This window comes from Lemur catta, chromosome 12 (genome assembly GCF_020740605.2).
Source record: "Lemur catta isolate mLemCat1 chromosome 12, mLemCat1.pri, whole genome shotgun sequence".
NCBI lineage: Eukaryota > Metazoa > Chordata > Mammalia > Primates > Lemuridae > Lemur > Lemur catta.
In genome coordinates this window covers 12,747,297-12,764,707 of record NC_059139.1, presented here as the reverse complement: position 1 = coordinate 12,764,707, position 17,411 = coordinate 12,747,297, and the positions used below count along the sequence as shown (strand labels likewise).

Below are 17,411 nucleotides of genomic sequence, written 5' to 3'. Positions count from 1 at the left end.
AAAGGAAGGTAGTCTTCAAAAACATGAAGTATTCTAGAAATTAAAAACAATTTTGGATTATAAATATTAATTGGATTCGAGAAAAGGAAGGACAAGAATTACTGGGTGATTGCCACTAACAGGTTTTATTTATTCATCATCACCATTATCACAGTCATAATAACAGCAAGCAATATTTGTTGAGTATCAACCCTGTGTCAGGACAGGCTTTAAGCACTTTTCCAAAGTCTTTGTTGAGTTACCATACCATCATTGTTCCTTTAAATCTTCTCATGGCATTTGAGGTGGGGAGTGTTATTATCACCACTGTACAGCTAAAGAAACTAAATCATGGAGAGATAAAAAATGGTGCCCAGGAAGAAAGCCAACAGCAAAGTGTACTTGGTCAGCCTGACTTCAGCATCTGAACAGTCACTCATGTTACACATGCAGGTTGAAAGAAATATTATTCTTTGCTCCAATGGAAGAAGAACAAATCATGTGGTGGAGAGAGAATGGGAAACATGAATAGGGGAAGAAAAAGAGGAGAAACACACTATCTTCTTTGAGAAGCTTAGTAGTAATGTTGGGGAGAAGGATCATAAAGCAAATGAATGAGAACATGATGAAATAAAAGTTTTCATTTTAAGTTGGGAGACTGAGGATGGTTTCTATGCAGAGTGGCAAAAGCTCAATAGAGACAAGACATCAAGGATACTAAAGAGAAGGTAATTAATTTAAAAAGATGTGCTGGAGGTAGAGATAGCCCTGAATAGGCCTTAATCACAGGTGGAAGGAAACAACCTGTGATAGTATTTATTCCTCCTTCACGTAGACAACCGTAGGACAGAAGGCAAAAGCAAATGGCTAGAGGTAAGTTTGCAGTGACCTAGGCGGAGTATTCATGGGTGGGGTTTGTCCTTGTCATTGAGACCTATTGTGCTTATAAAATAAGAAACTGCATCATATTTGCAAAACATGAAAGTAGTGGTAGATGGTTTGATTATACACATGATCTGAAATATGAATATCTACTGTAGGATTAGATAGATTCTACAATGGGGAAATCTTATCATCCTCTATGGCTGCAATTAATCTGACCTTTCTGAGAAACGAAGGTAAAATGATGTAGGGGTGTGTGTGTGCAAATAATTTAACATAGCTCATTCTATTTTGCCCACACATGTATTTTCAAAATGACAATTGTTTGAATTGTGTAAAAATACTAAGTGATGATGTGCTAAAAATAATCTTGGCATTTAATGAATTCAATTGTCTTTCACTTTTTTCCCTGAATTTATTTTTCAATGTAGTCTTGATTTCCTCTGAGACGTGTTAATGTTTTCATTCATAATTTTTTCTTCCTTCAGATTAGGATTGTCCATCTCAGAATTACTTCATTGTTGTATTTTATGTTGTAAATAATTACAATTTGAAAAGTTAACTGTAAACATCTGTGGATTATAACCTTCAAGAGATACTGATTCAGATGGCATGAAATGGATAAAACAGTCCTTAAAAACCTGTTCCTCATTTAATCTCTAAGGCAGCTCACTCTAGCTAGCAAAGCAGAACAACTAATCTCATGGATCAAAATCAGCATTGGTCTATAAATCAGCCAGCAGGAGTGTCTGAACATTCCTGTCTATATCATTCCTTCATCAGAAAATTGCCAAGTCAAATTCACTGGTGCATGGCATGGTACATTGTAAATGCACTTTGATAACTTTCACTCATTGTTTAATGGAACCTAACTGGGTGGAAAGGGGAGAAAAGATAAGGATGAATGCAAGTGGATGCTCTCTTTCCTCTGACATACATCTTTGTAGCTAGGGATGTGTTTCTCCTTAGCAGTCTCTCAAAGTCTTTTCTTATGGCTCCTATATCAATTTGCACTCTATACACCAATATTATTTTTTCTTTACCTTACAGTTCTGATTGTATTTGCTCTCCCTATTTTCAGCAAATACCATTTGTGCTGTTACTTTCCTTCTTCTAGCTACCTCAATTGCATATACGATGCTTATTAATTTAAACCAAAAAATCTTAAACTTGTCCTTCAAGTCAACAAGGGATGGTGAAAGATATAATCTTTACCGTGAAAAGAAATATAATTCTGTATCTTGCCATTTAAGAGATATATGACATTGCCTCAGATCTTTGAAGCTTCAGTTTTCTTATTTCATCATTTCACAAGGTGATTATGAAAAACAGACAAAATGAGTAGAAAATTGTGCTGTAAGCCGTGTCTGGCTAATAATTATAATACTATCTCAATATCTTCCTTTCTTCTTGTCTTCTTTTCTCCCTCTATTTGCACCAGTTTTTAATTATACTTTACAGACAAATTCATTTACTATTTTTGGTGCTCCTTATTTCATATTATTCAATTCATACGGAAGCAAACTAAGAATGTAATACCCTGTGTATACTATCACATGCACACGCTGTCTTCATGTTTCTTGGTAATCTGTCGCGCCCGCCTCGCCAGCAAGGAAGACGCGGCAACAGGAGTTCTTCTACAGTGCTTTATTGGGGATCCCTCTAAGCTTCAAGATGCGGAAGACCCTGAGCACAAGCTCTCACACAGTAATATACCCTCAGGGAAACAGGAAGTAACAGAGATAGGTCAAAGTCAATCACAAGCGGTCACCAATAGGCCAAGCCAGAAAACCTCATATGCATACTTATATAACAGATCTACAGACGTACTACGCATGCGCCACACTTGTTTACCTCAGCCAAGCCACCGGAAATCGGCGCCATCTTGTAATGGCGTCCGCGCTCCCCACAGTAATCTACTTCCCCTTCTTCTCCAAGAGAAGGCTTTTTTTTCCTTCAAAGTTCAAGTTAAATACTGTTTTTGTAGTGCAGCGCTTTCAGTTACATTTCAGTCACAAATCTTTAGATTACCTCTTCTGTTTCACATATTATAGGATGAATTTCTGTAATTTCTTACTATAGAAAACCTAGCAATTCTTTATCCTTCTTATAGCTGCTGCTTCTGATAGGGTAAATCTTTTTCTAATTAATTCACCATGAATATACTGATAATTCCCTTCAATTTTTTTCTATGTGTCCCTATTTATAAGAGATGTTAAACATTTTTGTTAACCAGGTACTGTGTATTTCTTTTTTAATTTCCATACTCCAGAGTGTGTAAAAGATCATTATAGCACTTCATTTAACAAGTGATTTGGGATGGATCATGAGAGTAAACAGAATAAGTTGTAAATGTATTTTTAAAAGTTAAAGTCAATCACAGATAAAAACATAAAATATGTTCAGCTATAACAATACTAGATCTATACCACATACTAAATTTTTACTCTTTTAGTGGGTTGTGTTTATTGAGGTTTTCTTCATCATTTCTCAGACTTGCATTGAGTAACAGAATGAGGATTAGAATGTTCTTTATTATTAGGTTTTTAATGTTTCTGGACTGTGAACCACAAAGAGCAATAAATAAAGCATCCTAATCTATTGCAAATATACATACAGGCAAACATGCCACAGTTTGTACATAAGAAGCAGTAGGTTACTAATTCTAATGGAAGGTTTATAAAATCTGAACATTTATTAGGTATTGTATTACCAAAACTTCAGCCATACTTCTGTTTTTATTCTTATAAGGTTCTAATATCTGGAAAGTTATTCTGCTCAGCCACAGGCAATAGACAGAAGAGTCCAAGTTTCAATTTAGTGAAATCTATCACTGTATTTCCAATGACTTTTGACAGAGGACTGCTTTGAGGAAATTTTGTTCATGGTATTCATCTATAGGCATGACCATGAGCCTGGAGTGATAAATCTCTTGAAACTACATTGAATGCTAATTAGTTATTTTGAACACATATATTCCTATAATATAATTTAGTGCACTAGATGGAAACTAATGCTTTGATGAAATATCTTGATGAATTAAGCTGTAATATATACACCCATGGGCTATTGGTAAGTTTTTATATGTGTGGGTACATTTAATTATTTTTACATATCATATATATGCACACATATACACAGATGTACATACATGCGTGTATGAGCTTGAGTATAATTATATGTAAATAATTTATCAATATACTTTATATAATACAATGTACACTTAATTTATTTGAAATGAAAGATCTTTGCATTTATTTTTTCAGTGTTAGAATGACAGTAAGCAAACATGTACTATTTATTTGTATCAATGTCCTTGGAATTATACAAAGTGAATGAGAATTATAGTCTTCTGCTTAGAGAAATCCATAACAAGAAAGCTTATACCTGTGTTCTGATCTCCACAGAATGTCCACCAAGACAGACCTCTGATAAGGACCAAAACCATATCATAATAAGAAAGCCTAGCTAGAGAAATGATATTTAAATTCATACCATTTTTCTTGTGTTTTAATAAAATATCATTTACAATACACAATTTTCACAAAATTAAAATCAACAATAATGCCAGTCACTGTTCCATGATTCTGTTATTTTTGAATAATTAAGTTAACAATTTTCATGTATGAAAGTGTTGATATTAACCCTACCCTATTATCATCTACCCACACATGCAATTGAAAATCTGGATGGTGGTGCAGACTGGAAATTAGACAAAGGAGAGGTCATAAGGAGTTTCTTCCCATATTACTTAAGAAAAGAGAATTTTAGAACTTCCTTGAACTCCAAGAAGAATTGAATCATAGATAAAATTTGCTAAACAGCGTTTCCAATATCCTTGTATTTGTAATGGTTATATAGTTTCAGAGGAGGAATATAGTACGGTAATTTAAAGAATAATATAAGTGATTAATGAGAAACAATTAAAAAGTCCTAAATATATAGAGCTGGCTGGAAAACAATTGATGGGAAAGATGATAACTATCTACAGTAATATGAAATGGATTAATATTAAAGAGGTAAAAGTATTATTTTACAAGTTAGAAAGAGCAATGATATGTGAAAGTAATTACTAGGAGTAATAGGATGAAATTAAGAAACTAAAATTTAAAATGAAAATCAGCATTAACTCATTGACAGTGAGCTGTTAAATTAGGATATTGAGCAGTAGCTAAAGAAAAGTAAGAGAAACCCAATTGCCTGAGGAAATTAAAATTATGCCAGAATAAGCACTTCTAGCAGGAGCCCATGGAAATGAAGGATTTTACCCAAATGGCATTTCAGTTTCTTAGTTCTATGAGTCTGTGAATTAAAGAAATTACAAAGGTACTCAGAGTTCTGGTAGTTAGAATTACTGAACTTATCAATTTGTATTTAATAGTAAATATTTGGAAAGCTGATGCATAAATGTATCTTTTAATAGGACATTGTATCACACTAAAAATTTGTTTATTCATAAAAATGGAACATTTTATTACACTACTGATTTGCTGATTAGATACCCATCAGGATAGCTTGGTGCTTAAGGCTGCAACCTATAGAGTCCCAGGGCCTGAGTTTAAATCCCAAGTGTATCACTTACAGACTGTTGTCCATGAGAAGCTTCTTAACTTTTCTGTGCCTCAGCATCCTCGTTGGCAAACAGGGAACAATTACACCTCACAGAGACATTGTGATGTTTGAATGAGTTAATATATGTTAATTATTTAGCATATATGTGGGTGTTAACTATTCGCATTTCATAAATAATATGGCATTTTCCATTTTTCAAATCTAAATCACATAACACTTTTCTGTACTCTAAACATAACTTTATTTGAGATGGAAAAGATCTGTTAATCATCTTCTATGTACTAGGAATTATTCCAGATACATGAAACATGGCAATTAATTAGATAATATTCTTCCTCTTAGGGAACATTGAGTAGACGTGAAATATTTAATACAAGATGTCAAGTGCTAATGATATAGGTTTGCTTAAATTTTTATGAGCTCAAAGATAAAAGAGAACTAATGTTTCAAAGATAGGAAGTACTCAGGGAAGTCTTTGAATGGGAGATGATTATTTTTAAACATGTCTGGATAATGTAGAGTAACAACTATCAAATGCTCAAGAAAATAAATGTGAGGCAAGGGTTTTATATCCAGCCACATTCCTTTAAGGATGGAGATTACAGGAAAATAATTCAAATCATAAATATATGCTAATTACCCTAATTTTGTCTTTATGCATTGTTTACATGTATCAATGCATCACACTATACCCCCAAAATATGTGTAATTTATTATATGCCAATTAAAAATAAATAAAACTGAAAATATCCTGAGCAGATAGAATAATCAACCTAAATAAAAGTTATGACCCTTAATAGTTATCAATTTAAAATTCTGTATTGAGATTCAATCAATAATTATATTCTGCAGCGGGAAAAATTAGAGATATTGTCTTGTGGAATACATTATCTCACCAAGAAATACTTGTGGCTAACAAAAAAGGTGAGAAGCAGGAACACTGACTATAATTAATATGAGGACCAGGATGGTAGGGCAGAATGTGAATAATATATGCCTTAAAAATGTAGAAACAATACCTCTTTTAAACAGAAACAAGATTATAAGTGAAAAAAATTCATTGATTGTTATAATAGTAATAGCTAGGATTCAAAGAATATAGGTCAGAGTTAATAAATCAAATATGAAACTATAAACATTTAGGAATACAAAGGTAAAATTAAAAAAATAATGCTACTAATATGTAAGGGAAATGGGAGGATATAGAAACACTATTTTATTTTAATTGCTGCTTACTGTATGGTACTAATACTTACCATTAAAGGAAATACATAGTAAGCATACTACATTAATTTATAAAAAATGGAAGTAGTTACTAGAACAAAAATATAAGCCTTTCTAAATAACAAAATATCAAGAGAATTTTATACACCAAAACCAGAGACACATAAAACAAACAAAAAATAAGATTATAATAAAAAAGCAACATAAATAAAAAAGAAAGTAAGACATATGATTTCAATGCCCACTATAATGGAATTCAAACTGAAATCATAAAAAGAATAGCACCTTAGAATCTTAAAAGAGATCAATTCACTATGAGTACACAATATGTATTAATATAAATATCTATGCCACACATTACACAGCAACTACATTCAGAAAACAGAAATCATAGTATATACAAGTGGATATATCTAGAAACAGAGAGGTAGAAGACAATCACGTTTCACCAATTTTAGTCTATGCAGATAAAGTGTTTTAAAAATGTGAATAGTTAAACAATTTAACTAACAGGAAAGTTGATGTAAATCAATCTCCGCATTTTAAAGATATATCTTTTTATTTCAAGTGTCCATGGAATATTTAATAGTTAAATTCTATGATTAGTTTTCAAGAATTTCTCAATAAAGGCCCGAAAGACAAAACAGCACAGAAAAAAGCCTTTCATCCAAATATAATGAGCCAAAAATTGGTGAAAAATAAGAAAATAAAATATATTCTCAGCCTGAAAATTTAACAACTACAACCACCACCTTTTCTTTTAAGAATTCCCAAAGAAAAAAAAATGCACAACAAATTGCAGAATTTCTAGAGAAAAAATTATAATGTAAAACAACATATATGAAAATTATGGGATTCAAATTAAGTACTTTTGGTAGTATATTTCTAATTCTAAATATATCAAGGACATAAAGAGCAAAATTAGATATTAATAAATTTAATATATAACTACAAGAGGAGGAAAAAAGCAGGAAAAGAATTAAAGAATTAATAAACAAAGATGGTTAGGAAACAGAAATGTATGTTAAATTTTAAAAACCTAATTTGGGGAAGGAAAACAGTATAACAAATAAACCTTAACAAATTGTATTAAGAAACATGGAAAAAATAACATAAAGTAAGCAGCTAGATAAATTATAACCTGATATTTGCTTAATGCCACATAAATAAATTTATGTGAAGGATATTTTGGAGAAAGTTGCTAAAAGCAACTTCAAAGAAAAAAAATATATAAACTGATTTTCATATAAGAAAATGAGAAACTTGTGAATGAACTACCTCCCTAAACATATAAGACACAATGATTCACTAAGAAATTCTATCAAACCTGTCAGAGCAATTGCAATGTATTTAAATCTTTCAGCCCTCTAAAAAGAAAGAAAATTTCTACCGTATTTTTATATAAAACAAATAAGTTTACATTAGTTTCCTAGGAATGTAGCAAATTACCACAAACTGAGTAGCTTAAAACAACAAAAATGTGCTATCTCACTGTTCTGGAAGCCAGAAGTCTGAAATTAAGGTGTTGGCTGGACTTCCTCAGTGAACTCTAGAGGAGCAGGGAGCACTGTACGTGGCTTCTTCCAACTTCTGAAGGCTCCAGTCCTTCATTGCCTCATGGCCACATCACTCCTACCTCTGCCTCTGTGGTCATATTACCTCATCCTTTTTACTCTGCCAAATTTCCTCTGCCTCACTTATAAAGACACTTGTCATTGGATTTAATGCCCACTTGGATAATCCTGGATAAACTCCTCCTCCCATCTTTTACTGTGAAATTAATTGCCTCTTTTGCTATATACATACATTTGGGGGCATCACCATCAACCCTCTGTAGTCTGCCTTCTGACTCCCCAAAGTTCATGTCCATTCCAGCATCCCTAAAAGTCTCAACCCATTACCAAATCAATTCTAAGTCCAAAACTTTATCTAAATTCCATCAGTTCAGAAGTTCTAAATCTCATCATCTAAAACATCTTAATCAGGTATGTGTGAATCTGTCAGTAGCTTTCATGCTAGGACAAAATGTTTTTCATCTGTGGACCTGTGAAACTAGAAAACAAGGTATCCTCTTCCAAAATACATTGCTAGGAAAGGAACAGGATAACAGAGATATTGATATTCCAACAGGGCAAAAATGGAAGGGATGAAGGAGTCACCAAAAAACAAGTTCAAAATTGAGCAGGGAAAATCCCATTAGGTTTCTTTTTCTTTTTTCATTTTTATTTTATTTTTAATTGACAAATAAGAATCTTATATATTTATAAGATACAATGTGATATTTCAATACATGTATATATATCTATTACCTTAAATATTTATCATTTCTTTGTTGTGAGAACATTTAAAATCTTCTTTTAGTTTTTTTCAAAATACACAATATGATATTATTAACCATAGTCATCTTGCTATGCTGTAAAACACCAGAACTTATTCCTCCTATCTAACTGTATCTTTGCACACATTGACCAACGTCTCAGCTTTCCTCAACCACTCCCCCTGCTCCCAGCCTCTAGTGACCACCATTCTACTTTCCACTTAGGTGTGTTCAACTTTTTAGATTCCACATATGAGTAAGATCATAGAGTATTTGTGTATCTGTGTCTGGCTTGTTTCATTTACCATAATGTCTTCTATATTTATCTATGTTGTAGCAAATAACAGAACTTTCTGGGGATTTTTTAGACTGAATAGTATTCCATTGTGTATATGTAACATAGTTCTTATATCCATTCATTCATTGATGAACACTTAGGTTGTTTCCATATCTTGGCTATTGTGAATAATGCTGCACTGAACATGAGAGTGCAGACATCTCTTCAGCATACTTATTTCAATTCCTTCATGTATATACCCATAGGGGGGATTGCTGGATCATATGATAATTCTATTTTTAGTTTTCTGAAGAAAAGTGCACGTGTTTTACAAAATGGCTAAACTAATCCACAATACCAGCAGCAGAGTGTATGTGTTTCTTTTTCTCCACATCCTTGCCAACATTTACTATCTTTCATCTTTTTGATAATAACTACTCTAAGAGATGTGAAGTGATATTTCATTATGGTTTTAATTTGTATTTCTCTTATGATTAGAGATGTTGAGCTTTTTGTTAGCCATTTGTTTGTCTTTTTTTCAGAAATGTCTATTTCATACCTTTGCCTATTTTTTAAATAGGCTTATGTCTTTTCTTGTTATTAAGTTGTGTATCTTATATATTTTGGATATTAGCCCCTTATCTGATGATGATTTGAAAATATTTTCTCCCAGTCTAAGGGTTATCTCTTCACTCTACTAATTGTTTTCTTTCCTATGCAAAAGCTTTTTAGTTTGGTGCAATCCCATTTGTCTACTTTTGCTTTTGTTGCCTGTGGTTTGGGATTATATCCAAGAATTATCTGCCTAGACCAATGTGGAGCTTTCCCACTATGGTAGTAACTTTATAGTTTCAGGTCTTACATTTAAATCTTTAATCCATTCTGAGTAGATTCTTCCAGGGCTCCATACTTTGCTCTCTTAGCCCATAGTTTTGCTTGCCACTGCCTCTGCCCTATGCGTAAATTACCTAAAATCTTTTATGTTTCCCTTAAAAGAAATCTTTATCAACAGTAGACACAAAGCTGAGATTTCTGAATACCAAACCAGGAGTCTCATTCTGCAAGTGATTGAATTACAAGGCAAATTTAATGCCCAACTTTGCAGAGGTGTCTTCCTTCCCACAAAAGCCAGAGCAGTCACAAAAGCTTGAAAAGGCAAAGAACAGATTCGCCCCTGAACCCCCCAGAGAGACTATAACCCTATCAAATTTATGACTTTTTGCTTTCAGAACCTCATGAGAATCAATTTCTGTTGTTTTAACTCATCCTGTTTGTAGTAACTTGTTATGGCAGCCCTAGGAAGCTAATATAATAAAATTAACACAAACACTTAAGCCAATATAAATATGAAGCAATTTCATTTATCAGTACCCATAGAAGCAGTTTAAGCACCATTTCAGTAGAAAAATGCACATCACAAGTGGGATTATTTCAGGAATACTTAGACAGTTCAGTGTTAGAAAATATGAATGTTAGGCTGAATCATATAAACTTACCTTTTATACATGTACAATTTTTATATTAGCAATTTCATATTGTTAAAGCTAATTTATGTTTTTAAAGGATGTGAGTTGCCAATACATATCCATATTATATTTTCTAATACTTTATCTCTTCCCTAACAAGAGAGCTTGATTACCAACTACAATCATCATGATCATGAATGTTGGAATGTGAATGTATCATAGTTACCTTTGCCAGGTAAAATACAGGACACCTAGTTAAATTTTAATTTTGGATAAACAACAAATAAATTTTTGTGTAACTATGTTTCATGTGATAACTGACACACACTACACTTAAAAATTCCACACTTAATCCTAAATTCAAATTTAATTGGGTAGCCATTGTTTAATTAATTAAATTTGGCAACATTGACCATAACACTTGTTAAATATGAACATCATAATGTGGGATTTCTTTTAAACTCACAGAAACAAGACTACAAGGGAGTTTGGTCCAGAGAATTAAACCCAAGGCAAATTCTATAAAAATGTGAAAAGAATCTGATACTAGGATTTCCAGTAGAACACCTTTGCCTAATGCTTACCTATTTGTCATATTGAACACCGAACTGATAATCCAGAGATGGAGTTTTCCAAAAAGAGAAATTTTTCTTAGTTCTGAAATTTTGTAAAATGAGATAAACTATTCAAATAGTCAGCCCTCTTCAAATAACTTGGTGAGATGAAATCTCTAGAGTAAATAATGATGAAGAAATTATCAAGAACTGAGCCTACTTTTTCCCTAAGTCTTCAAGTAGCTCTAAAAGGAGAGCTCTTTCCCTTATTCTTTCTTTAGCTTGAGTGTTAATAACTTGTTTAATCTGAGTGATTATTAACAGAATCCAGCCAGAAACAACTAAAAACATAAACCATTGATATCGTAATGTAGAGCTGGGAAAAAAAAAAACTCTTTTGCTCATGAACAATCACTGGCTTCCCATCCGCCCTTATTATGTTCACATTATCCCTCATGCTTATGGAGTTATGTTTTTGTTTTATTATGTTTTAAGGCAGGAAACATTTTGTGTTTTATAAACTTTTGGCCACATATTTCATGCTATTGCTTTGTGTAATAACTCAATACCATGGATTAATTTTCATTTTTAAGTTTGTTTTCCACTTTCTTATAAAAATCAGGGATTAGGTATACAGAGTTCATTGTTCTGGATATAATGTTTTTTATATACTATATATAGGTTAAAAAATATGCTGGTCACTAAGGAAAGTGAAACACCACAGAAATAGCTTCCCAATAGCAAAAGATTCCTAGAAAATTCGGGAAGACCTATTTAGAAGGCATGGGTGATGTCTACTTGAACAGCTTTGTCAGAGTTACAGTAGTAAAAATTTAATAATTATAATCCTAATATCCTCTTTGTGTACTATTGTGGTTATAATAATAAACCAGGGATAACATAATTTAGATTTTATACATAACCCTGACATATCCAAGAATAAATAAATGAGCATAATTTCCTTCTAGTTGTTCTATAGTTGCAAGTTGTCCCCAGAAGCTTCTCTTCATAAATGAGGTTGTTAAAATATTTCCATTTGCATTAATTCATTTGCTTCTAAATTTCTGTCCCAACCTAAAATAATCCTCTCATTCCTTCATGGCTCCACATGGGTCTCCTTCCATCCATCTGCCAGTTCTGGCAAACAAGTCTCTCAAAATGATTATCCCTGTCCTGAGGTAGTTAAATATATATTGGACGATCATCAACATGAAACCATGTGTCCACATAAACAGACTGCACCTTAGCAGTAGGTAGGTTAGTGTTAAGACAAGTGACATTTAACTTGCCAGGGGACTTTCTAAAAAATGGAACAAGAGATATCTGTCATCTTGGATGCACAGCTTGAAATAAATAAATGGAGATGAATGTTTTAACATCCAGCGTTATTGTGAGAAAGGAGTGTTAACCATCCCTAGTAAATAATTCTTGATATTTTAATTCTAATGTGTTAAATATCCATACATAATGAAAAGAACTTTAGGCATTATAAAACTTACCATATGCAGCAGGTTAACTCCCACAATTACAGACACTGATCTTAAACAAATGGTAAACACACCAGGGCTCCAGTTTTCCATGAGCAATATACCTGATTCTGACTCCTAAAAGCCAAGAGGGGCATGTCCATCCACCCAATTCCTTATAGATGGCAAGGCAAGTGTGTACCATTTCTAGGACAGGTTATTTATATTTGGATGGAGTTTATTAATAAATGAATTAAAGATAGTCACTTATTAATATAAAGAAGAAAGTAATCAAGAAAAGAAAAAGTTTAATCTGTTGATCCAACTAGGACTATGCAACTCCTCAAACAAGATGGGTGTTAGTTATTTCGTCAATTTATTCCTAGTCTAGATTCCCTTGGAAGAAATTGAATCCCAATTGATAGGTCACAAACTGAAGAATCCATTAACCCTTCTTTAAAAATATATAAATCCAAATTTCATAACATTTTTATCATATGTAAATGCATATGTATTGTATATAGGGTCAACTTTTGTGTTTTTAAGATCTAAATAACTTTAATTTTCTTTTATAAAAACTGGTAAACTATCGTAGTGACTTAGCCTCATCCATGTCCCTGTGACCTTAGTTTTCTAGGTTCTAGGATGTTAATAACTGGTTTTGAAATGAAATGGTATTTTACCTTCTGTGTAAACTCCAATTCCTGGGAAGGCAAATTTTCCAATTGAATTTAGAAGACATAACAAAAGCAAGTTTCAGCAGGACTTATCATTCTATTTACAAGATCCTATTACAGACACTGTAGTTAGATTCTCCTTGGATGCTATGAACTGAATGTGTTTTCCCCCACCCAATTTCATATATTGAAGCCCAATCCCCAGTGTGATGGTATTTGAAGGTTAGGTTTTGGGAGATAATTACATCATGAGTGTGGTGCCCCCATAAATAAGATCTGTGTCTTTATGAGAGGAGACACAAGAGAGATGGTTTCTCTCTGCTACGTGAGAATATAGTAAAACAAGAGGCTGTCTGAAAACAAGGAAGAGGACCCCTACCAGACACTGGCTCTGCAGGTACATTGATCTTGGGCATCTAAGTCTTGCTGTGAAAAATAAATGCTTGCTGTTTAAGCCACCCATTCTATGGTGTTTTCTTTTAGCAGCCCAAATAGACTAAGACATTGACCCTTAGGGTAAGGAAAATTATGTGAGCTCCTTCATAAGGAATGTCCATTCTCTGATCCTGCTAAGAAAGTTTTCTAGATTGAATCAGGCTAGTGAAAAACTAGTGGCAGAAATAGGGATAAAAGAAAAAATCTTATCTATTTCTTCTCACAGATATTTGTCATGGAGACCAGCATCAGTGGATACTTCAACAGGTTCAAAATGAAAGGCTGGCCTCTGGATCACCTGCACTAACTTTTTGATGAGAACTTTTAACTTTCGAAACTAAATCTGACTTCATTTTTGGCTCACAGAACCTCTTACATGCATTATTCTAAACACTTTACAAATATTCAGTTCCTATACAAAAAGGCAATTTCTCTTGGAAACATTGCCTAGCGGCTCTTATATACCCCTATATATGAGTTTGTATCCTTTTTATCAATGTCCATAATTCCCAATACATCTTATTGGACTAAATACAAAGTGCTATGAAATGTCTGTTTACTATTTTATATCCTATAGTAGACCAAATATTCTTGGCTCAAGATAAAGGCTGACCTTATTCATTTTTATGAGCTAAGTCAAATTCATGATGCCTGACATATATTAACAGGATATATAGAAATATCAGTTTGACAATTAAAAATAAGAAACAAACTAAAAGATTTCAAGAAACTATTAACATCTCGAAACTAAAAAAATAGTATAAACAAGCAAATTATAAGAAGGCCATATTTAAAAAAATCAAAGTTGATCCAAATATCAAAATACAATAAAGGAAATGAAAAACAAAACAAAGAAATGAAATAGTACCACCAGAAAAATAGACAAATTAGCAAATACAATCAAAATAACAAAAGTGAACTTCAAAATTTTGTATAAAAACCTTTATTAAAATTTCAAAAAAGTATTGACTTGAAAGCCTAAAAATTTGTCAGATTTTAAAATAAGATACCAAGTTTAAGACAAGCAAGATAAAAATAAATTGATGATATATTTAAAATTAATGATTTAGATTAATTGTTTAAATGTGAAAATGTTCTACTTTATTTTAAAAATGGTCAGAAATTAATAGCAGATATTTTTAAGATTAATAATATAAGTTGATGAAGAGATAAGAAGTTACTACAGGAAACCTAATAATAAGTCTCCAAAAAGCAATATTTATTTAGCTGTGAGGAGTATCTTTTTGTACCTAGCTATCACCATATTTAGGGCTGTGTAAAATCACTATTGATTCACGCATAAGTTTCCATGATTTCTGCTTTAGATGTTATTATTTAGGCAAACTTTATAGTTTGTTTTAAAACAAAGCTGGAATAATTTTAACTCTATCTCAGTTATTTTTTCAAAAATGAGAGAAAAATAATGCTTGTTTGAAAAATAATGAAGTCATGCTATTGAAAATCTTGTTTCTCCCCCACAGCCACTGAACTATGAGAAAAAGAAGTCATATACCCTCAACATAGAAGGAGCAAATACACATCTTGACTTTCGCTTTTCTCACTTGGGTCCCTTTAAAGATGCTACTATGCTGAAGATCATTGTTGGGGATGTAGATGAACCACCACTATTTTCCATGCCTTCCTATGTCATGGAAGTCTATGAAAATGCCAAGATCGGGACCATCGTTGGTACAGTTTTGGCACAAGATCCTGACAGTGCTAATAGCTTAGTAAGGTATGGTATGTTTCAATCTTTTAGATGTATAAAGATTTTTATTGCCTCTCACATTAAGTTAACATAGACAAAATTATACTTAAATATTTTATTTCCACATTGTTTTCCTATTAATATCAATTAAAATATTAGGTGATTCTTTGAGTAGTTAGTAAATGGGTTTCTATCAAATTAAAAATATATTTATCTATCTTCATAAATGTATTATTGACCACACAGATTAATTTTTCCACTTGACTTAATGAATGTCAACATAACTCACAGATAAATTGTTGTATAAATAGTTAATCATCTACTAGAGAACCCTTTGGTTCTGTAGTGATAGCAAGTATAGATATAGTACAAAAAGGATTTGGGAATGACACTCATCTCTAACGATCTCTAATTCCCCTGATCAGACTATTTGTGTGGCTTTAGAAAATTATCTATCCTTTTATGTAAAAGAGGAAAAATAATATCTATCTCTCAGAGTTATTGTGAGGATGCATGAAGCAATGTACATAAAGCACCAAGCAAAGTGACCACCACCTGGTAATCACTCAATAAATGCTAACTTGTCCAAGGCAGTATAGAGTGCTGACTTAGAGATTGGACTCTGAATACAGGAAAGCCAGTGTTGGAATTCTAGTATCTCTATCCACTAGCTGAGTGATCTTATACAGTCATTCGACCCTGAGAAATCTCAAATTTCTAATACATGAAGAAGAAATAAAGCTACATAAATATGTTAATAGAATTAAATTAGATTGAAACATAGGACTTACCACAGTGCCAAGCACATGGTAAGTCTCACCAAATAATATTTTTATTATTTTAGAATGTCATGAAGTAGAGATCATTAAAGCTTTCTTGCATAATCAAAAACATTTTTTTGTCTCATTTATGGCAAAATCAAAAGGACTGCATAAATGTGTTACATGCCTTTGTTACCCTATATTTATATCTTTGGAAATCCTAAGGCCCTAGAAAGTTTGAAATCCTTAAAAAATTTTTCTGCTTTTTTAAATAAAGTCCTTAGTTTTCATCCATTTTAATGAAAGATATGACCTAATCACCTCTCAAAGACCCCACCTCCAAATACCATCACATTGGGGATGAGGCTTGAATTTTGGGAATATACAAGCATGTAATCCACAGCAGGTAGAATGCGGCTGGAACCTAGGGGAAAAAGTCAGGGATGGTGCTAAATATTCTGTAATTCACAGAACAGCTCCCAGCAGAAAGAATTGTCTAGCCCCAAGAGTCAATAGTGCTGAGGTTGAGAAAACCAGATATAGAATAAGACAAACCAAGTAATAGATTGGTAAAACTGGAGTACTAATTATACTCACGGAAAGACAGTTTGAAAAGACATTTTTGGAAAATATGTATCCACTTATATAGGTCATAGAGACCCAGAGTCATGTGAATGCTTCAATTTGTACATTTCAATGAACAAAAACATATGTGTATAGATAATTAATTGCCCATGATATTATTAATTGCCTCAGTAATTGCCCTTTATTATTGGGAGTATTTGAGTGAATGCTCACTATAATATATGCATTCTCCCAGTTGTTGGATGCAAATATGATTGGTATATTGTTTCCAAATTCTAATGTAGAGAAGCATAAATCTATTAGCATATGCATTATTCTCTCTGCTTTGTTTTGGTTAGACAACTAAAATGATTCCTGCTAAAGCTGCCTTAAAATAATTAGACTCCATAGTTGCTGTTTGGGGCATAATTTACATAATATTTATTCTTGATTTTAATAAAAATGTGTCATTCACACAGGCCTCTAGGTACAAACAGTGAATAAAAACAGAAAACATTAACATACACAA

At 32.4% G+C, this 17,411-nt stretch overlaps 1 protein-coding gene across 5 annotated transcripts in view; it reads left to right on the top strand.

The window, feature by feature from the left end:
- CDH18 (cadherin 18) overlaps positions 1–17,411 on the top strand; it is a 690,430-nt gene that overhangs the window by 613,806 nt on the left and 59,213 nt on the right. For all 5 annotated transcript variants that reach the window (XM_045566567.1, XM_045566566.1, XM_045566565.1 and 2 more), the window contains one exon: positions 15,331–15,584. In XM_045566567.1, the coding sequence (XP_045422523.1) occupies positions 15,331–15,584 (254 nt within the window). The remainder of the gene's footprint in view (positions 1–15,330; positions 15,585–17,411) is intronic.